Source organism: Curcuma longa, chromosome 3 (genome assembly GCF_044706935.1).
Source record: "Curcuma longa cultivar G26 ecotype Majalengka, Jawa Barat chromosome 3, ITB_CL_G26_1.1, whole genome shotgun sequence".
In the NCBI taxonomy this organism is placed as follows: Eukaryota; Viridiplantae; Streptophyta; class Magnoliopsida; order Zingiberales; family Zingiberaceae; genus Curcuma; species Curcuma longa.
Window position 1 is genome coordinate 16,138,597 of NC_133863.1, and position 21,229 is coordinate 16,159,825.

The 21,229-nt window shown below is 33.2% G+C and overlaps 3 protein-coding genes across 4 annotated transcripts; all 3 read left to right on the forward strand.

The window, feature by feature from the left end:
* The first annotated feature begins 2,541 nt into the window (after window positions 1-2,541).
* LOC141824031 (uncharacterized) lies at window positions 2,542-7,248 on the forward strand. 2 transcript variants are annotated; one of them, XM_074711260.1, is made up of 10 exons: window positions 2,542-2,670; window positions 3,255-3,380; window positions 4,953-5,033; window positions 5,172-5,260; window positions 5,414-5,488; window positions 6,159-6,217; window positions 6,297-6,356; window positions 6,422-6,484; window positions 6,568-6,762; window positions 6,881-7,248. In XM_074711260.1, exons 2-10 carry the CDS (start codon window positions 3,258-3,260, stop codon window positions 6,982-6,984), a joined length of 849 nt encoding a protein of 282 aa, XP_074567361.1. In that variant the 5' UTR covers window positions 2,542-2,670; window positions 3,255-3,257; the 3' UTR covers window positions 6,985-7,248. The 2 variants fall into 2 exon arrangements, with proteins under 2 accessions (XP_074567361.1, XP_074567360.1); XM_074711259.1 differs by having other exon boundaries at window positions 3,258-3,380.
* A 3,082-nt stretch (window positions 7,249-10,330) lies between these two features.
* LOC141825546 (rac-like GTP-binding protein 5) lies at window positions 10,331-15,037 on the forward strand. Its single transcript, XM_074712925.1, has 7 exons — window positions 10,331-10,734; window positions 11,938-12,025; window positions 12,121-12,230; window positions 12,334-12,397; window positions 14,363-14,427; window positions 14,516-14,581; window positions 14,677-15,037. The coding sequence occupies exons 1-7, from the start codon at window positions 10,636-10,638 to the stop codon at window positions 14,764-14,766; spliced, it is 582 nt and encodes a 193-aa protein (XP_074569026.1). The 5' UTR covers window positions 10,331-10,635; the 3' UTR covers window positions 14,767-15,037.
* Window positions 15,038-15,811: 774 nt separating this feature from the next.
* Window positions 15,812-21,163, forward strand: LOC141825545 (endoplasmin homolog). Its single transcript, XM_074712924.1, has 15 exons — window positions 15,812-15,886; window positions 16,021-16,147; window positions 16,228-16,381; window positions 16,520-16,600; window positions 16,681-16,792; window positions 16,905-17,031; window positions 17,158-17,296; window positions 17,823-17,940; window positions 18,042-18,232; window positions 18,475-18,690; window positions 18,784-18,949; window positions 19,034-19,175; window positions 19,271-19,421; window positions 20,416-20,820; window positions 20,889-21,163. Exons 1-15 carry the CDS (start codon window positions 15,820-15,822, stop codon window positions 21,135-21,137), a joined length of 2,445 nt encoding a protein of 814 aa, XP_074569025.1. The 5' UTR covers window positions 15,812-15,819; the 3' UTR covers window positions 21,138-21,163.
* The last annotated feature ends 66 nt before the right edge of the window (window positions 21,164-21,229 follow it).

The following is a 21,229-nucleotide window of genomic DNA, read 5'->3' on the forward strand; positions in this document are numbered from 1 at the left end:
GTTCAAGTTATAATCGATTCTTAAATAATACAATATCACCGCCACATCAGCAAATGGATTATAATTCGGAAATGTAATTACTTTGGCAGCTTAAAGTTTTCTACAATTCCGGAAGTTAATGAAAATTTTTTCCATAATTGTCATTCGATTTTAAAACATAGTTAATTGAAATATATTATGAAATCTAATTGAAATTGAGTAAATTAATTTAATAAATTTTAATTTAAAATTTTATAAATTTAAAAGAGAAAATTTATTTTAATTTTTTAAAAATGAGATTAAGGAATTATATTTATAAATATTTTATTAAAATAATTTTTTAAATAAATTATTTTATTAAAATATATACAAATTTATTTTAAATTTTATAATATAAAATTAATAAATAATATTTATTAATTTAATAAATTATTTTATTAAAATAATTATTTTAATAAAATAAAATTATCAAATTATTTTATTAAAATAAAATTAATGAATTATTTTATTAAAATAATTATTTTAATAAATTATTTTTTTAAATATATGTAAATTTATTTTAAATTTTAAAATATTAAATCAATGAATTATAATTGTTAATTTAATAAATTGTTTTATTAAAATAATTATTTTAATGAATTATTTTATTGAAAAATATATACATTTATGTTAAATTTTAAAAAAATAAAATTAATAAATGATATTTATTAATTTAATAAATTATTTTATTACAATAATTAGTTTAATTAATTATTTTGTAAAAATAAAATTAATGAATTATATTTATTAATTTAACAAATTATTTTATTAAATTCATTTTTTAATGAATTATTTTTTAAAATATATAAATTTATTTTAAATAAAAATAATAAAATTAATAAATTATATTTATTAATTTATTTAATTATTTTATTAAAATATTTATTTTAAAGAATTATTTTATTAATTAAAATATATAAATTTTTGTTAAATTTTATAAAATATAATTAATAAATGGTGTTTATTAATTTAATATATTATTTTATTAAAATAATTATTTTAATTATTTATTTTATTTTAATAAAATTAATTAATTGTATTTATTAATTTAATGCATTATTTTATTAAAATAATTATTTTAACAAATTATATATATATTTAAATTTATTTTGTATTTTAAAAATAAAATTAATGAATTATATTTACTGATTTAATAAATTATTTTATTAAATAAGTTTTTAATAAATTATTTTAATAAATAATTTTTTAATAAATTATTTTATTAAAATATATAAATTTATTTTAATTTTTTAAATATTATAAATAAATTATATATTTATATATATTTTAATATATTATCAATATATTATTTTCATTAATATTATTAATTTAACTTAATTTATTTGATTCAGGATATATAATAAATATTAAACCGGTTATGTTTTTCTTTCTTTTAAAATAAATAACTTGAACCAAATAATATCCTATTATATTTTGTACCCTATAAGCTTGGTTATTTGATTAACTGATAATTACATAACTAAGATTATATAAGATAATTGGAACCTAGTAATATTTTTCTTTTTCTCCAATAACAAAGACTTATCCAAAAAATATGTGTTATATTTTAAAAAATTTTTATCTCAATTTGTATATATAGTATTAATAGAATTTTATAATTTTTCATCCGTTTCCATGTATATATATCTTTTTTTTAAATTAAAGATATATTTTTAATTTTTATTCATGTTATCTTAATTAACTTTTTATTTCTTTTAAATAAAAAAATATAAATATTTTACTTTTTTTTTCTCTTTTGTTAACGAAGCTTCTCTCCCCACTCAAAACAGAATCTAACACTAGATAAGTAAAAGGGACAGAAATTATAAAAAAAATAATTATCACAATATTATATTTTTATAATGTATATATATATTTATAATCTATTGGTCTTGTCATGTGATTATGATATAAATTTTTTATCGACTATCGATAAATTCGAAAGTACACATGTACTTTTAAAACTATTTTATATATCACATGTCATGAAAAATATAATAAAATTACGATACAAATTAGAAGAGCATCTCAACGTAGAAAGAAATATTATATTTAAAGAAATATTAGACAATTTTAATTAGATTTAAAATAATTTCAAATAAAGTAAAACTATTTTTAGATAAAATAAAATAGAATATTTTAAAAAATTAAATATCTTTTTGACAATCACCTAACATTTTAATTATCTCCATATAAAAAATTAGAAAGTACATAAAGTGAGAAAATATGTTTATAAAAGAGAGAGGGGGAGAGTTTTTTTTTTTTTCTGTTTGTATCATCTTAAAATAATGAAACTAAAAAAAAATCAATAAATATGATGCTAATATTATTTTTTTAAAGTATATATATTAAATGATAAAATTAAATTTTCCTTATTTGTCTTCTAAAATGTGATACAACACTATTCAATATAAAAAATAATATTTAAAATACAATAAATTATTTATATTAAAATCACCACCTGTAACATCGAACGATAGAGGATCAATTGCTATTTAGACGTATCGGTGAGGAACCCTAAGCACGAAGAAGACCCTGCGCCGGATCTCCTGCGGATCGGAATACCAGAAGGAGCGAAAGCGGGAGAGCTGCCTCTCCGTTCACGGTGAGCACTCGCGCCATAGAAGACGACGAGCGGAAGCGGTAGCTGAGGTAGGAGATGGCGGAAACCTGCCCCATCTTGCCTTTTTTCTTAATTTTTTGCGGTATTTATTTGGACTTGAGTTGCTGCCGGGATGGAAAAAGTTTAATTGTTTTTTTTTTCTTTTGGTGGGGGTGGATGGGTGGGTGGGGGATTTCTACTCTCTAACGCTACAGTTAGAGGTTCTGTTTCTACACGGGAGAAATTAGTGGGAAAAAATTATCCTGTACTGTTATCTTTTTTACTCTTCAATCTGCTTATCCATGAACGGTAAAATTTTATTTGTTTATTTATACGTCTGTTCTTCCATAATTCGTCTTCTGTCTCTAACCTACGCATGATGAAGATGTATATTTCTGGTTTGTTTATCACTGATTTTATTGGGTTTTATGTGGCTAAGTTTTTATTTCATGCGCTGTAGCGAGTCTTTTTCTCTTTTGATCCCAAGTATCCTTAGTTTTCTTCCTTATACATTAGATTTGCTTGAGTATCATGGATGTGTTACGGACACTGATTATTTGCTCTTTCCAAAATTCGATTTTGTTGGATTCATTCTTTTTTTTTTTTTTTTTTTTTTTTTTTTGCTGTGGATAAGAAGATGGATCGGTACCAGAGGGTGGAGAAACCGAAGGAACAGACCCCGATCAATCAGAATGAGATCCGTATTACGACTCAAGGGAGGATGCGCAACTATATCACGTACGCCACCAGCCTGCTTCAGGTAGGCACCATTTGAAATTTATGACAAATTTGTTTCTTATGGTTTTGTTTCATATTATTTGTTCATTTGTATTGTCGCTGTTCTCAATTGTTTCCTGGATAGTTTCGACAAGTTCTGGATTTGGAAGTTATTTTAACAATCTAAATTAACAACTACCTCTAATTGACTAAATTCTTATTAACTATATTACTTTTTATATATTTAGAAATGAATAAAAAAAATCTTACATATAATTATCCCACGTTTTCCAGAAATTATTTTAAAATATGTCCGATCATCCTAAAATAATCATAATGCACTTATGTTTCTAAGGTATTAAAAAATGATTTTAAGGGGTAAACAATTGATCCACTACCTAACGCATTTATGGTAAGCATGCCTAGGTGGGGGTGTAAATGTTCAACATTAAAATATTATTACAATAGGATCAATTGTATGAAATGATAAAAATAATAAGAGAGATTTAAATGGATTCAAAGCAATAGCGTAAATATTGCAAGTTGGTTAAGAGAATAAGATAAAAAACAAAGGATTAAAAAATGATGATGAAAATGATAGAGGACTTGTTGGAAGGAGAATGATCTTATCGAAAATAGTGGTACAAGAGGAATAAAATATTTTATGGATGAGAATAAATGCTGAAAAATTTAAGAATATATGAAACCAAAAATAAAAGATGGAGGACAAATCTAGAGAAGTCACAGAAGAAAATTTGGACAGAGAATAGCCAAAAAAATTGATAGAAAATGAGCAATGTTGGGTGAAGATTGAGTCACAACCTCCATGGAAATAATAAGTTCAGGTCAAGTGAGACATTGGGTGGTATATTAGATGTATGAATACCTTTGATTAACAAATGAGCTCCAAACTTAAAAAACAAAATTGTTTTTTTTTTACCCCAAACCTGCATGGAGTGCCTGTGAAATATCTGAGTTGCTTTTTAAAATGCTTGCTTAGTGGCTTCTGGCAAAAAGTGCCTAGACCACTTTCTAAAATCATGTACATTTCATATAATATCCCAATTTGGATTGCTACAATAGTAAATCATCCACTTTTAAACAATCAAATGGACCCTAGTTGATATGCAGGGGGTGGATTTCTTGAATTTTTCATTAATATTCATTTGGGAAATCTGATGTGCTAAATGGGACAGCAAATACCCAGTGTCCTGGGAGTAAATGATGAGATGCTGCTCTTTTGATTGCTGAATATGGCTAAATATAAAATATCCTATCTCAACTTATGCTAGCATTGTGCACATTTTTCTTTTGTAGTCACCATTAGCCTATGACCATTTGATTACCTTGGTTTATGCAAGAAAAAACAACATATGTCACTGTCATGGGCACTAGGTCTCAGTTTTTCTTATTAATTATAGATTTAAATGTGGGAGATTCATAAACTACTGCTGTGCTAGAAAGACCATATACTTAATTCCCAAGCATCACTAATTTGGTTGAATTGTCATTCTACACAAACTAGCATTCTATTATGTTCATATATTAGTCTTGCCAATGTTTTTCAGTTTGTTATTTGGTGTCTTAACTCATGTCTCATACTTTGTTTCTAAAGGCAAAAGGTTCGAATGAGATTGTTTTGAAGGCAATGGGGCGGGCTATTAATAAGACTATTACGATTGTAGAACTGATCAAGGTATTCTATTTTGGTTCCAGAGATATTTGTATTGTTTTTCTCAATAAGTTCTTTAGATTTCTCATAGCTTCAGTTTGATAGCTTAAACTAAATGAAAGTTCTTCAACTTATTGGATTTTATCTATGGTGGTTATACAGAGAAGAATAGTTGGTCTTCATCAAAATATGACTATTGGTTCTACTGACATAACTGATACATGGGAACCGTTAGAGGAAGGCCTACTACCGTAAGAAGCTATTTTTCTCTTTTGAATTCTAAAATTAGAGAATTTGGTGTGGAGTTGGTCTATGAAAGTTGCACAGTCGAATATCTTCTACAAAATTTTAATTTTGAATATTAATAATTTCCCCTAGTTACCGACACCAGTTATGATTTTCAGGCTTGAGACTACTAGACATGTGTCAGTAATCACCATAACTTTGTCAAAGAAGGAACTGGATACATCTGCGGCTGGGTAATTGAATGTTTTTCATAATCTTGCATACTTGTTGATACTTGGCAATTGAAGTGGAAAAAAATGTTATTTTCTTGTTTTTTTATTTTCTTCTCTTGTTGCATCAATCAGGATTTCTTTTTGTAGTTTTCTCGTAGATTCACATGTACTTAGCATGTTTTTGGTTATCTATCCTTGCAATTATGGATGGAACAGATATCATCATCCAGAGAATGAGAATAGACATGACTTTGCAAAATTCACTTAAAAGTTAGTGACATTCCCTTATCATTTTTTAGTCTGGGATTCTCTTTGATCCAATACTGTCTTAAAATGAGAAGAGGTCTGACTTGAGCTTTAGAAAATATTCTAGTCTACACTTTAAAGTCACATAAGATTTAGAAAGTTGAATCTTGCCTTCATTCACAATCAGTAACAATTGTATTGCTGGTCAAACGACCACCTTGTGTCAACACTGGATCAACCTAGAAATCATTCTTCATTAGGACACTAGTAGTTAGTCAGAAATAGCATCCTCTCAGTTACAACAGCTGATCTTTAGCATCTGAGACCTTCCTCTCTACTCTGCAAGATAACACTGTTTTGGTACATTTGTTTATGAGAAATTCTGTATCATCCTGAGTAGGTTGTTCATTAGGCACCATGTTGACTAAGTAACTTCTTTTCCTAGGTATCAACCTCCTTTGCCCAGAGATCTGCTGAAACCAATGGCCGAGTTTGAATATGGAGGTATGTGAACTATGATTGACCATATATGCATTAGGTATTCTCGTGCAATTGTTTGGTTACATCATATCTATGGATACAGAGGGCTCTCCTCCTGAGCAAGAAAGAGGTTATGGTCGACGGGGCAGAGGAAGGGCTTACGGTATGAAGTATCTTTTTGATCCATGATCTGTTGGATTTGTTGTTCAATTGCGCATTTCTGTTTAGGAAATGGTCCACCAGATTATGGTGATGGAAACTGGGATGGTAGAGGACGTGGATACAATAGAGGTGAGTATGAAGCATACATGCTAGAATGATCTCTTGGATGTATACCAAAATGTGATTGTAAGTGTTCACTTGCATATATTTAGGAAACGGTCCACCTGATTATGATGAAAATTGGGATAATAGAGGTCGTGGATATGGTAGAGGTGGCTATGGTCGTGGGCGAGGTCAATCTTACCGCGGACGAGGCAGGGGTGGATATGCTGGCCAGTTTGATTACCAGCATGAAACCGGTAGCTATGCCTATGACGATGAGGCTCCCGTCCCCAGCCAGGGCAGAGGTAGATCTCAGTTATCCCATAACCCATAATTAACAGCCAAGTTTTGATTCATAGCATATGTTGTTTTTCAAAATCAAAATTGCCCTATGAACTGCATCAATGGCACACTTTGTTTCAGGCCGTGGTTATGGTCGTGGCCGCGGACGAGGTCCAATTCGAGGAAGGGGTCGCAATTATGCTCGCCCGAACGGAATGATCCATGCTGGAACTGATGGAGCTTAAATAAGATTCTGCTTTAATTTATAAATGGATGCCTGCTCTGAATCTGAAAGAGATGATATAGTAGTAGTAGCCCCCAATGATGCTTTGTTAGTCTTCCTATCTACTTACGATTTTAAAGTTCTAGGCAGCTGTTGTTTCTTTTTAAACTTTTTTTTTTTAAAAAGAAGTTATTAGATCATTTGTAGGATCTGATCAGTAGAGCAGTACATTCTTTCATTTGTTTAACAAATTTTATTATGATAAGTGCTTAATCAGTTCATTTTCTTTTAAGATATGATGCTTGAGTTCAGTTTCAGATAATTTGTTTTTCACTATGTTTGCAAGCCCTCTCAGAATCCCCATGCCTACTGGGTTTTTACCAGGTGAGCCATCTAGTCGCACGACACGTGTCTACATCAGAAAGTTCACATGTGGCTTGGTTGGTGAAAATCTCTACATGATTTATGTTGTGTTTATCGACCCTAATCTTTGATGCTAACCATAGCCTAGTTTCATTAATGGCCATGGGTGACCATAATTGTGAGCTTAGACTATGATTATCGTCTTTGGTGACGATTAGACAAATCATATGTAGCAAATGACATGGAAGCTAAGAGGAGAGGAGGGTTGAGTACAAGAGATTTGAGTTTGGATGAGATTGAATATATGCTAAGTTCAATTAACTCCAATTAATTTGCATTGTCAAACATGATTATTGAGTTCAATCGAGGCGAGAGATGTTTATTAGCGATTTATCTCTTTATAAATAATCATGAAATTGTTGGGTAATAAATTTTACTTTTTATTAAGGAGAGATGCTCATTAGAATTGTTTATATCATGTTTTACAAAGTCATAATTACTACAATAACATTTTCGTTTGGTTTGGAAAATTTTTTCTTTTTTTTTTTATTTTCTATTTTTGTTTTTCTATTTTCTGATCTAGTTTTTAGAAAATAGAAAATACGTTTGGTATGATATATTGTTTTTTATTTTCTAAAAAATAAAATTAAAAATTGCATTTGGTTTATTAATATAAAAAATTATAAATAAAATAGATTTTTTTAATAAAAATATCATCTTATTATGGAAAAAGAAAAATTATACAAGAAGAGGATCAACCATATTAGAAAAAGATCAAATCTGACCTTCTAATACAGTATTCAAATGTACTATAAAATCTAATTGAAATTAAATTAATTAATTAATAAATTTTAATTTAAATATTTATAAATTTAAAAAATAATTTATTTTAAATTTTAAAAAATAAAATTAATGAATCATATTTATTAATTTAATGAATTATTTTATTAAAATAATTATTTTTAATGAATTATTTTATTAAAATAAAATTATCGAATTATATTTATTATTTCAATAAATTATTTTATTAAAATAAATAAAAATTTATTTTAAATTAAAAAAATAAAATTAAAGAATTATATTTATTAATTTAATGAATAAAATAATTCTTTTATTAATATATATAAATTTATTTTAAATTTTAAAAACAAATTGTTAGGATCGGTTGAATAGCTAGAGGGGGGGTGAATAGCGTTTCTCGATTTTTCTTGATCTTTCTCTGCACAGAGATTAGCGGAAGCAAAAATATAAAAGAGAAAGACAGAGATCAACGCTAACCCGGTTTATTTTACTTGGTATCCACCTCCGCAGAGGTGACTAATCCAAGGATCCACACGCACGCACACACCCGATGCACTATGAATCTTCTCCTTCTCGAAAACTCGAAGGCGGAGAAACCTTTACACCTTTTTAGATCTCCTCAAAATGATATGAAATATTGTCTAGGAGGAGAGGAATAAAGCAGAGATCTGAGCACAAAAACGCTCACAAAAGAAGCACAAAAGAATGAAAGAATAGCGAAGAAGATGAGTTGTTCTCGTGCAGGCTTCTTTTATAATCTCTGCAACATCAGTCGACTGCTGGCAGGGCCAGTCGACTGATGCCTTCAATCGGCAACAAAATCTTGCATTAAATGTCATTAAATGCTTGCCAATTTTCTGCAACGTTCAAATCACAGTCGACTGTCCAAGACCAGTCGACTGGCGACAGTCGACTATCCATAATCCCAGTCGACTTCCCAGTCGACTCCTGTCTTCCTCTGGCTCGACTGATCTTTCTGTGTGCGTCTGATTTATGAGCAGTCGACTGCTGGCAGGGCCAGTCGACTGGTGAAGCTGAAAAATCACATTTCAGCTTCTCTTGACCTAGACCTCGGCCTTCAAACACCTCCCATAGCCTCATGCCTCCCTGCACTAGCCTGAGATGCTTCCATCAGCTTCGTCATGTCAAGTCCTTGCCAAGACCACCCTTGGACTTCTCCTTGCCAAGACTACCCACTTGGACTTTTGCTTGCCAAGACTACCCACTTGGACTTTTGCTCGCCAAGACTTCCCACTTGGACTTTTGCTTGCCAAGACTACCCACTTGGACTTTTGCTTGCCAAGACTTCCCACTTGGACTTATTATATTTATTAATTTAACTAATTATTTTAATAAATTATTTTATTAAGATAAATATAATTTGTTTTAAATTTAAAAAAAATAAAATTAAGGAATTATATTTATTAATTTAATGAATTATTTTATTGAAATAATTATTTTAATAAATTATTTTATTAAAATATATATAAATTTATTTTAAATTTTAAAAGATAAAATTAAAAAATTATATTTATTACTTTAATAAATTATTTGATTAAATCATTATTTTTAATGAATTATTTTATTAAAATAAAATTATCAAATTATATTTATTAATTTAATAAATTATTTTATTAAAATAAACGTGCGATGAGGAAGTGTGCAACACTGTAGTCGCCTTTTCTCATTTTCTATTTTTCAATCACAGTTTTCATTTTCTATAGAAAATGATATTTTATCATTTTCTATTTTCTTAGAAAATAATTTTTTATTTTCTAAAAAATGAGATTGGACAAGATAAAACAAACAATAAATTCTAAAAAAATAAAAAAATGAAAATAAAAAATATCAAACCAAACGTCCCCTAAAGTTTCCTATAACCATGTTTATTAGAAATAAAGAATGATAATGAAGTATTACTTATGACAGCTGTCGCTTGAAATGTGCCAAACCATAACTTTACATTTTATATATATATATATATTTTTCTAAAAAAGGAATATCTTTGAGGCCTATTTTTTCTCCCTAAACTATTTTTAGCTCTTATTTTTTTCATAGAGATGCTAAATAAAAAAGAATATATATATAATTATTCTTAGTGTTGTTTTAAAAATATTTTCCAACTAATTAATTTTATTAAAATAAAAATAATTTAAATATCTACCATGAGAATTTGTGTGTGTTAGACAGCTGGTCTTCGAGAGGCGACCGATTCAAGCGAACATTTCGCGGCCCCCTTCTGTTTATCACTCATCCGGCCAAACCTAGAGCAGAAGGTCTACATCGTTTCCTCTTCCATCGATCTCAACGAGAAGAACGCGAAGGAAAAGACATCCTTCTCTGCAGATCTGCGTCCGTCATCCCTTCCGGTCGAGCCTGGCAGTAGCTACTGGTCGTCATGGGCGGAGGTATTGGATTTGGCGCATGCGGGTGCGTAGCTGAAGTCGGCCGAGTCTGAGGTCTTGGAGAGGAGGGAGAAAACGGATTTGGAGGAGATTCGGCAGAGGAGATGAGTGCGTCGAGGTTTATTAAGTGCGTCACGGTCGGCGACGGTGCCGTCGGAAAAACTTGCATGCTCATTTCCTACACCAGCAATACGTTTCCCACGGTGAGTCTCGAAATGTCTCCATCTTTTGGGTTATGTGATGCTTTGATTATGCTTGTTAAGACATAAGATCGGGACATGACCTCGTGGAACCATTGTGCGATTGACGAATCTCCATGAAACAATGCACGTGGAAAAATAACTCCTTTGTCGGTCTCGTCGTAGTTCTCGAGAAAAATTCCTAATCGCTAGGCTCTATGTTTGCATTGACTATCTTGAGATTGCACACGTTTGCCTTTTCAATTTATGTGTTGCTGACCAGGAGAAGAAATTTTCTGAGCATGGTTTGGTCAATTAGGATTTATTAGGCAAGCAGGGATAATTGTCACCATTTTCCTTTTTATTTGGGTAGATATGTTGAAGATTAGACACCTGAACGGGGACACACGGATATCTTCTAGATTAATCCCGTGTATGATATAAAAAATTCCGGAGTTTAAATTCTTTTTGTCCTTAAGGGCATCCGCATTGGTTTGAATGTTAATATATATCACCTCTTCAAAAAGCATAGGATCTATATCTCACATACCCACTATATTAACAACTCCCTTTGACTAACACACACCCACATTGGTTTGAACATTAACACACATTCACATTCATTTTAACATTAACACTCATTCATATTTATTCTTAATTTTTAGATTTTTATTTTTTGTAAAATCTGCTTATTAACTGTGTTTAAAGAATTGAACGCCATTAATGTGTAGGTGTTATAACACCCATTCACATTAGTCATAAATATCAATTGAGTGTTATAACACCCCTATATTAACATCAATGTGGATGCTCTTAATGGTCTCACTTCCTTTCTTAGCATGATTGCTTTTGAATAACGACAATCATCTGCTATGAATGAAAATTGGTCAATACTATTTGCTGATTATGCATTTCTTTAACTTTTTTTTTGTTTTGAATAAAAATATTAATAATTTCATTGAACTTTTATTCGATCAACTATCTTTCAAGAGCAATCAGGTGTACTTCTAATGAATGGTAAAATGAGAGAAATTGGTTTAGATGGTATGCATATGTTCAAAAGAGACTAATAACTTCTATAGTTGATGGTTTGAATTGTTTAGAACAGAAGATGTAAGTGTAGCAGAAGTTTAAAGAAACTGATTTGAATTGCATAGAGTGCTCAATGGCGGTATAAGATCCTTGATCTACCTTTAATGAAACTTATTCACTTCATTCAATGGACAGGATTATGTTCCGACAGTTTTTGACAATTTCAGTGCTAACGTAGTGGTGGACGGAAACACAGTTAACTTAGGTTTATGGGACACTGCAGGTACACTATTACCTTTTGATTTCTTTTGTATGTTCATCCTTTTTCTTCTTGTCAAAGTGGCTGTTGTGGTATAACAAGACACTTCAATTGAACAGGACAAGAAGACTACAATAGGTTGAGACCTTTGAGCTATCGAGGAGCTGATGTGTTTTTGCTTGCCTTTTCTCTAATTAGTAAAGCTAGTTACGAAAATGTCCCAAAGAAGGTCATGAATTGATTTCTTCTTTTTAGCATAGATTTTTTCCATACTTTTTTAAAGATTAGCTAATTCTGATTTTCTACTCCCTTTTTTCCATTTGATTTTTCAGTGGATTCCTGAGCTGAGGCACTATGCACCTGGTGTGCCTATAATTCTTGTGGGCTCAAAACTTGGTAATGATTAGTTTCAAAATATTTTGTTTATATTTAAACTTTGGTCAGTTTTTCTATATAATTCTGCATTGTTTGCTGGTCGTCTTCATGGTTTGATGACTTGAAACTTGAAATCCTCCCAGTTGTGTGAATTCATCTACGATTCAAGATTAGTTCACTATTTGCTTTATGGGTCCTGCCTTGAGTTGATTAATATTGCGAAGGATCTTTACTACTTTTCCCTCTATCATGTGTGTAGAGGATGATGAATCAAATGGAAGTGAAGATGGCTTGTTAGATAGACTTTAGTACATTCTGCATACTTACCTGATGAATACTGTCCTTAAACATTAGAACTGTATCAATCAAACATAGGTTTCTCCCTGATTAAATGATTCATCAGATGTAATTTAAATTATGCAATCCGAGTTACTTTAAGTTGTTTTCGTAGTTACTTCAGTGTAATTTAGCATTTTGCTTGATGCATGATGATTTACTTTCAATGGCTCCAAGATTATTGCAAAACTTGTATCATATAATCTCACAATTTATCATGGTATGCTGCTCCCAGTTTCTTTAGAACAAAAAAATGACTCCCCCTTTTTGTTTGATATGAATTGATTTATTTTTTATTTTTTTCAAAGGATATGTGCTTTAGTACCACTCAATATCTCAATCCATGGTTGGCTATAAACTGTTGTCACTATTGATTGTTTAATGTATGTTGATCATGGTGTTGCCAGTGCATTTGTATTATCTTTCTTGGAGTTCTATTCATGTCATTTCATTTGGTAAAATCATCTGAGAGTTACTGTTTCATTTTGAGCATTGCAAAGATTTCATTAAATGAGATATATAGGCAGCTAGTATCTTAAATAAAATGTTGTACTTTTATCATTTGGCTTTTGCTTAGAAATTGCTTTAAGTTGGAAATATTTGGAATAACAATTTTGCATTTTAGCCATCTTAAATTTTCATCCAATTTGAGGATCAATATCACTTAATTTCTTATAGTACTTTCTACTGAATATTTGCCTTTTGATCCCTGTATTCAGTTGCCCTGTGCTAATATCTTGTACTTTTGAACTTAATCTTTTCATATAATAGACAGCCTTAAGTATTGTTCTAAGGGTTTCCTCTTTTGGAAACTTGTCTGTGCCGCTTGTGCCAGGATAGATAATTCACATAGAATAATTATATTAGAAACACCTAATTTCTAATGCTGTCTCAGTTTGAAAGGGAAATAGCTGTTTCCTAAGCATAGAAGCACCTGATTTGATTAATGCTTTCTGTTCATATTTTTGGTCATCAACTAAGTTGAAATTGTTTTTTATTTTTGTTATTTTTAACTCAGACATGAGATATTATTTGTTCAGCTGGGTTTTTATTATCTTTTAGGGTTTCTCTTTCTATAGAGTTATATCTCCCACCCCTATGTGTTATTTGCGTTCTTGATGTTCTGGCCCAAGTGCCCAACAATGTTAACTTTCCTAGTCTAATTGTTTTGATCTTCGCATTGTCTCCCAGTACCCACTTTTATGTTTATTGCAGACAGTCACCCGGTGTTCCCGTCTTCCCCTACTCTGTAATCCCTTCCTGGTTTATTATACTTGGTGCACCATGCTCGTTCTTTAATATTAGATACCCTGTATTGAAGAAGCGTGGCTGCACCTAATTTAAGGAACCTAGTATAAAAAACACATGCACCAACTGTTAAAGGATTGGAGTACCTAGTATTGAAGAACAGGTGAATCTAAATCACATTCACAGAGAGCACAGGCTACACCTAAGTTTTGTTCCAATTTAAAACCGTGACATATCTACAATAGTCCAAGCAGGACTGTTGGACTATCTCAAATCAGATTGAGATTTTTAGTCTTTCTTGTTCTTGCTCGGTTAACATTTGCAGCATCATTAGTTCCTCTAGTAAAGATTCCTGTATCTAGTCTTTTCATGTTATACAAGCTGAGATGGGCTTGTTTGCAGATCTTCGTGATGATAAACAATTCTTTATAGATCATCCAAATGCTTCACCCATAAGTACTAGCCAGGTAAAAATCTGGTGTGGCCTATGCCCTTGCTTAATTAAATGTTCTTCCTTGTATCTCTTGCTTTCCATAATTGGAATGGTTCTCATAGGGCGAAGAACTGCAAAAGCAAATCGGTGCTGCCGCTTACATCGAATGCAGCTCCAAGACTCAGCAAGTACTTGTTTTGCCCGAGCTTACTTCTCTTCTTCTGTTATTGATTATGTTTTCCTCATTGAACCTCTCTGCATTGTGTAAAATGCTTTGTTCTAGAACGTCAAGGCGGTATTCGATCAAGCTATCAAGGTAGTACTTCAACCCCCCAAGAAATCTAAGAAGAAGCGTGGTTGCTCTATTTTGTGATGATCCAGCACATTGACGTAAAGCTAGCAGAAACTCTTCTCATGTTTCTGAAGTTTAACCGCTTCCATGGAATAACTGTTTTTGATTTTTCATTTTGACTTGTGATGATTTATAGCTGACTTTAGATTATGTCCTTTCAGATTTCATATTTATTTTTAGGGAAAATGTTGTTTGAGTCTGTTCTCTTTGAGCAACCATTGGCACTGAGATTATCACATCATTGTGTCTGTATTTGATATATTTTATTTAATTTCTAGTTAAGATTTGAGAATGAATATTCTTGAAATCGATTTTTAAGTATGTATAACTTCGTCTATCTTTAAAATTAATTAAGTAAAATTTAAACATTTAAATTATAAAAGAAATAAAAAAGAGATTATTAAATCTCTTAGATCCCCCTTCCATGTTCATATAACATAATCAATTTTTTTTGGGGCGTTAAGTATTGGTTCAGTGGTTTCAATAAAATTGAAAACTCAAATACAGAAAAAGGAATTAAATCATATATTTTGCCCTCTCTCTTTCCTATAAAATTATTAAAACGACATTTTATTCATAAAATTTCTATCCTAATATATATATCTTAAAATTATATACGTATAGGTATATGTATATTATATATTTTCCTCGTATGTTCTCTCATTGGTTCGCTGCCAATGGCCCGCAGCGGGCCCACCATCCATTGCGCACTGCCCCATCGACATCGAAAAACCCAACGGTATCCAATCATTTACTTCCACGTCTCCCGCAGTGGAAAAATCCAGAAGCCTTCTCTTCTGCAAAATCCTGAGCGTCCGATCCCACCATGGCAGACCGATCCGACGCTTCACATCACACTATTCGCATCGGCCCCACCAACACTTGGACTTAATCCGCTTCCCTCCACGTCAAGGGCCATTCGTCAAGCCAGTACCAACACGACGCGTGGAGTGTGTCTCATCCGCTCCGTCCGATGCTACACCGTGGCGATATCGACATCGACCCTCACGGCGAAGTTATAAGAACTCGAAGAGCTCGATCGAGATCCAGAAAAGCCGCGATCGAAGCAACGCGATGAGGAAGTGGGCACTGTCTTCCGCACTCCTCCTTCTCCTCCTCCTCTCCACCGTCCCCGACCAAGGTAGTCCCTCGATCCGCCGCTTCGTGCTTCCGATTTGATCTCTTCGATGAGCCCTCGATCAATTTCTGTTGGTTTGGTTTTGATGATTAGGGGTTTACGTGAGGTTCTTACTGAGATTCTTATTGATCTCGCAGGGAGGAAGATCCAAGCGAATGCGGACGGAAGCGTGGACTCTGATGACCTCGCTGATCTGCCGAAGGTGGAGGAGAAGCTCGGAGCTGTTCCCAGTGGACTGTCGACCGACTCCGAAGTCACCAAAAGGTGACCTGTTTTCCTTCATTTTTGTCCCATCTTGTCATTGCTATTCGTTATGTTTTGAGAATTTTCGTGCTTTGTAATAGAGAGGCGGAGTCGATCTCGCGGAAGACACTGCGGAGCAATGCCGAGAAATTCGAGTTCCAAGCGGAGGTTTCTCGGCTGATGGATATTATCATCAACTCGCTCTACAGTAACAAAGATATCTTCTTGAGAGAGCTTATCTCGAACGCTTCTGATGTAAGTTGATAGTTTATTTGTTTTCTCTATTGTATGCTTTATTCTTATCCGTAAAATTTGTTTGATTCATGTATTAACTTACATTTCTAGCGATCAAATCGTTGAATATGTTATTTATTTGTTTGTTTTTGATAAAAGGCGTTGGATAAGATCAGATTCCTTGCACTTACCGATAAGGAGGTCCTGGGTGAAGGCGACAACACGAAGCTCGAAATCCTTGTGAGTAGCAACTAGACAAATAAAGCATTCCTTCTTAGTAGGGAATTAAGGTTTATAATGATCTTTGTTTGTCAATTCAGATGAAGTTGGATAAGGAAAAGAAGATCCTGTCTATTCGTGACCGAGGTGTTGGTATGACAAAGGATGATTTGATCAAGAATTTGGGGACCATCGCCAAGTCTGGAACTTCCGGTATTCTCAATTCTTCATATGTTTTATGAGTACTCTAGTTTTCTCCAACTGCTTGATAAACTTTGCTCCAACTGAGTAAGAACTTACATGGATCTGCTGTTGTTGCATGCAGCTTTCATGGAGAAAATGCAGACAGGAGGTGACCTGAGTCTCATTGGGCAATTTGGTGTTGGCTTTTATTCTGTGTATTTGGTTGCTGATTATGTTGAAGTTATTAGCAAGCACAACGACGACAAACAGTCAGTTGATAAACTTATTTGTGTTTTCCATTCTAAATTCGTAGTCACCTGAATGAAGTTTTTGATGTACAGATGGTTTTTTATTGGTCTGATGACCTTCTTGGCATCTTCTTTTTAACATTTCAGGTACGTATGGGAGTCCAAGGCTGATGGGTCGTTCGCTGTGTCTGAGGATACATGGAACGAACCACTTGGTCGTGGAACTGAGATAAGGCTGCATTTAAGAGATGAAGCCAAGGAGTATCTTGAAGAAGACAAATTGAAGGTTGGTGTTTATATTGACTTTTCTATTAGTTCTACTTGTAGTTTGCTTGAGTTGTATAAATGTTGTCCCCACATTTCTCCTTGCCAAATTATATATTTCTTACACTTTGCATTCACTGTCGTATGAACTTGGTTTCTAGGTGTCCAGACTACAACAGGATAGATCTTCTTTCGATTTGCAAATTATAACGGCCATACTTTTGTGAATTTATTGCCCTCTGATATTTCTTTCCTATCAACCCTACGTTCTGTACCATGCACTTCAGTATTGGATCCCTATCGTCCAACATGAATTCTCCATTTTCCTTTGACCTATCCTCTTATTTTAAGCTAATAGTTTATCATTTAATCATGAAGCAACTTGAACTTTTGCATTCCTGTTAGGTTAGATGTTTATTAGATGGTTTACTAGATCCTGTGCGCATTTGGTATTTTTAAAAATTCTTATATCATTAGTTTGCATTTATTGATATTACCTCAATTTACAGCTAAAAATAATGATTGTAAATATTGTCCCTTGTTTATAGGAACTGGTGAAGAAGTATTCTGAATTTATCAACTTCCCCATTTATCTGTGGGCTAGCAAACAGGTGGATGTTGAAGTTCCATCCGATGAAGAAGAGTCTTCTGATGAAGAGGAAACATGTATGTCTTTGATGTCTACTTGTTGCTGATAATTTCTTTCTGTAAGTGTCATATTTTCCTATGTGTCGTTCTGAGATGAATGCATTTTTATTTGATTTCAGCTGAAACTGCTACTACAGAAGAAGAAGAGGAAACTGATGAGGATTCTTCTGAGAAAAAGCCAAAGACAAAAACCGTAAAAGAAACCACCTATGAGTGGGAACGCCTGAATGACATGAAAGCCATATGGCTTCGCAATCCCAAGGAGGTTACTGAGGAAGAATACTCGAAATTCTACCACTCTTTATCAAAGGTAATATCTGTTATTTGATATATGTAGATGCGTGTGTATATATATGTATGCATAAACACTGAATTTATACTAAAATTTCAAACAAAAAGGTTTTGTTTTTTTGGATAGGTTTTTTCTAATTGAAAAAAAGTATAAATTATTTTTTCCAAGGTGACAGAACCTGACATGTAAATCTGGTTTATCAAAGGGAAAAGTCATACCTGAAGCAACATCATAATTTCTGCAATTTTCTACTTATATAGGATTTCGGCGATGACAAACCATTGGCCTGGAGTCATTTTACTGCTGAAGGTGATGTCGAGTTCAAGGCTTTGCTCTTTGTGCCTCCAAAGGCTCCTCATGATCTCTATGAAAGCTACTATAACAATAACAAGTCCAACTTGAAGTTGTATGTCAGAAGGGTTTTCATTTCTGATGAGTTTGATGAACTTCTACCTAAATATCTTAATTTCTTGAAGGTTTGAAATCAAAAAGTCAAATACCACCTCGATTTCTTCATGGGGTCAGATTCGATAAAACAGTAACTTCATTTGTCTAATTTTTGGATACAGGGTCTTGTTGACTCTGATAGTTTGCCACTCAATGTTTCACGAGAAATGCTCCAACAACACAGCAGTCTAAAGACAATTAAGAAGAAGTTGATCCGCAAGGCTCTTGATATGATTAGGAAAATTGCTGATGAAGATCCAGATGAGTTCCATAACAAAGATAAGCCAGGTTTGCTTTTTCATGTTGGTTCTTTTTTATATGCAGTATTTGACTGTTAAATTTGGTCTTGAACTTTGTTATTTTGGCAAATAGATGCAGAAAAGGGAAGTGGAGATGATGAGAAGAAGGGACAGTACACCAAGTTCTGGAATGAGTTTGGCAAGTCTATCAAGCTCGGAATCGTAGAGGATGCTCATAACAGAAACCGTCTTGCTAAACTTCTTAGATTTGAAAGGTTTGTTTTACTAAATTTGGTTGTTATTTACATTGGCCTGATTATAACGATGGTGTGTTTATAATCATGGTTTTCTATATATCTCTTGATTACAGCACGAAGTCTGAAGGTAAACTAGCCTCACTGGACGAGTATATCTCTAGAATGAAGCCGGGGCAAAAGGACATATTCTACATAACTGGAACCAGCAAGGAACAACTGGAGAAATCACCATTCCTTGAGAGACTTACGAAGAAGAACTATGAGGTTAGTGTCAATGAATTTATGTGTTTGGTCTATAGGAATAAAAGGAATGGCTATTCTATTCGTTAAGATTTTACATTGAATAAATATTCCTATATTTGTTGCAAAAAAAGTTAGAATGCCAATTCTCATAGGATTGTGTATAGGATTAGCTATTCTTGCTGATTGGGCGCATCAAATAACCTGAGTGTGCTAGTTGGGCCACTAGACCATTTGGACAGTCAAGCTAGTTAGGTCAATTGGGTTAAGTTGGGTAGACGGTTGGGCCAAACGGGCTTGCTTAACAGTTCAAAATTGGTTAGATCTTCCATGTCGGGCTGAAGGAGCAAACTGGTAGGATTAGTTGCGTTGTTGGAATGAGCGGGTGGATCGATCAGTTTGTGTTGCCAGAACAATTGGATTCCTTGTGCGGGGTGGATTGAGCAAGTTGAATAAGTTGGTCGAGTCAAGGGGAGGTGGATATTGGTTGGGCTGAAGGGCCAATCAGATTGAAGAACCGGGAGTTGGTTGAGCCAAATGCGCCAATCATACTGAGATAAGCAAGGTAAATCTGTCGCTTTGTACTTGGCAGATCATGTATAAGCTATACAAGTTAAGGACAAAATATGTCAAGTAGGCATGGTTTATCATTATAAAAATTAATTTGTTATAACATTCCTAGGAATCAAGCACTGAAATGATGGCTTCATCAATTATCAGACAATTTGTTTTGTATCAAATTTGATCAATTCATAGCAATGAGATCAAGATTGTCATCGCCAGGCCTTATCTGTTTAACCCAACTCTGTTTCAGTCCATTTGTAGGCTTATTATATTTGTGATTGACAATAAATAGATTTTGACTACATGATCACATCATTTTGACTCCTATAAAACAGTTTAAATAATTTCACATATCGATTCAACACTTTTAAAGGAACTCACATACCCAAAGAGAGGTCATTTCTCTCGTAGTGAATATAAACTAACATACAAACCTTCCATTTCTTTGTTGCAGGTCATATTCTTCACTGATCCAGTTGATGAATACTTGATGCAATATCTGATGGACTACGAAGACAAAAAGTTCCAAAATGTGTCAAAGGAAGGCCTCAAACTTGGAAAAGACTCGAAGCTCAAGGACCTCAAGGAATCCTTCAAGGAACTGACCAACTGGTGGAAGGATGCTCTCTCCAGCGAGAACGTCGACTCCGTCAAAATCAGCAACCGGTTGGACAACACCCCCTGCGTGGTGGTCACCTCCAAATTCGGATGGAGCGCAAACATGGAGAAGATCATGCAGGCTCAAACCCTCTCCGACTCGAGCAAACAAGCTTACATGCGCGGCAAGAGGGTGCTCGAAATCAACCCCCGGCATCCTATCATCAAGGAACTTCGCGACCGAGTCGCTCAGGATTCAAAGGTAGCCACAGATCATTTGTACGGTATCTGATACAAACTCCATGCTCACACCATTTGAAATTTGTACAGGATGAGGGCCTGGAGCAAACGGCACGGCTTGTGTACCAAACTGCTCTCATGGAGAGTGGCTTCATTCTCAATGATCCGAAGGAGTTCGCCTCCAGCATATACAAATCAGTGCAGAAGAGCTTGGATATCAGCCCCGATGCGACCGTAGAAGAGGAAGACGACGCCGATGAACCCGAGCTTGAGACGAAGGAATCGAATACCGAGTCTGATAATGGAGATGAGGAGCAGGTTATGAAGGATGAACTGTAGAGCAGTATTTTGTGGCAAGTTTTGGTATTATTATTACAATTAGGAGAAGCCTGAGGACTGCTAGAGTTAATCCAATTTTAAGCGGTAACCAC

What these genes read in the sequence shown, in the direction of transcription:
- LOC141824031 (XM_074711260.1), top strand. Translation starts at nt 3,258, where the DNA reads ATGGATCGGTACCAGAGGGTGGAGAAACCGAAGGAACAGACCCCGATC. An exon ending in GGCCGAGTTTGAATATGGAG is followed by an intron (nt 6,218 to 6,296) that starts GTATGTGAACTA and finishes CTATGGATACAG; the next exon opens with AGGGCTCTCCTCCTGAGCAA. An exon ending in CGTCCCCAGCCAGGGCAGAG is followed by an intron (nt 6,763 to 6,880) that starts GTAGATCTCAGT and finishes ACTTTGTTTCAG; the next exon opens with GCCGTGGTTATGGTCGTGGC.
- LOC141825546 (XM_074712925.1), top strand. Translation starts at nt 10,636, where the DNA reads ATGAGTGCGTCGAGGTTTATTAAGTGCGTCACGGTCGGCGACGGTGCC. An exon ending in ACGAAAATGTCCCAAAGAAG is followed by an intron (nt 12,231 to 12,333) that starts GTCATGAATTGA and finishes TTGATTTTTCAG; the next exon opens with TGGATTCCTGAGCTGAGGCA. An exon ending in TCTTGTGGGCTCAAAACTTG is followed by an intron (nt 12,398 to 14,362) that starts GTAATGATTAGT and finishes GCTTGTTTGCAG; the next exon opens with ATCTTCGTGATGATAAACAA.
- LOC141825545 (XM_074712924.1), top strand. Translation starts at nt 15,820, where the DNA reads ATGAGGAAGTGGGCACTGTCTTCCGCACTCCTCCTTCTCCTCCTCCTC. An exon ending in TTATCTCGAACGCTTCTGAT is followed by an intron (nt 16,382 to 16,519) that starts GTAAGTTGATAG and finishes TTTTGATAAAAG; the next exon opens with GCGTTGGATAAGATCAGATT. An exon ending in CGCCAAGTCTGGAACTTCCG is followed by an intron (nt 16,793 to 16,904) that starts GTATTCTCAATT and finishes TGTTGCATGCAG; the next exon opens with CTTTCATGGAGAAAATGCAG.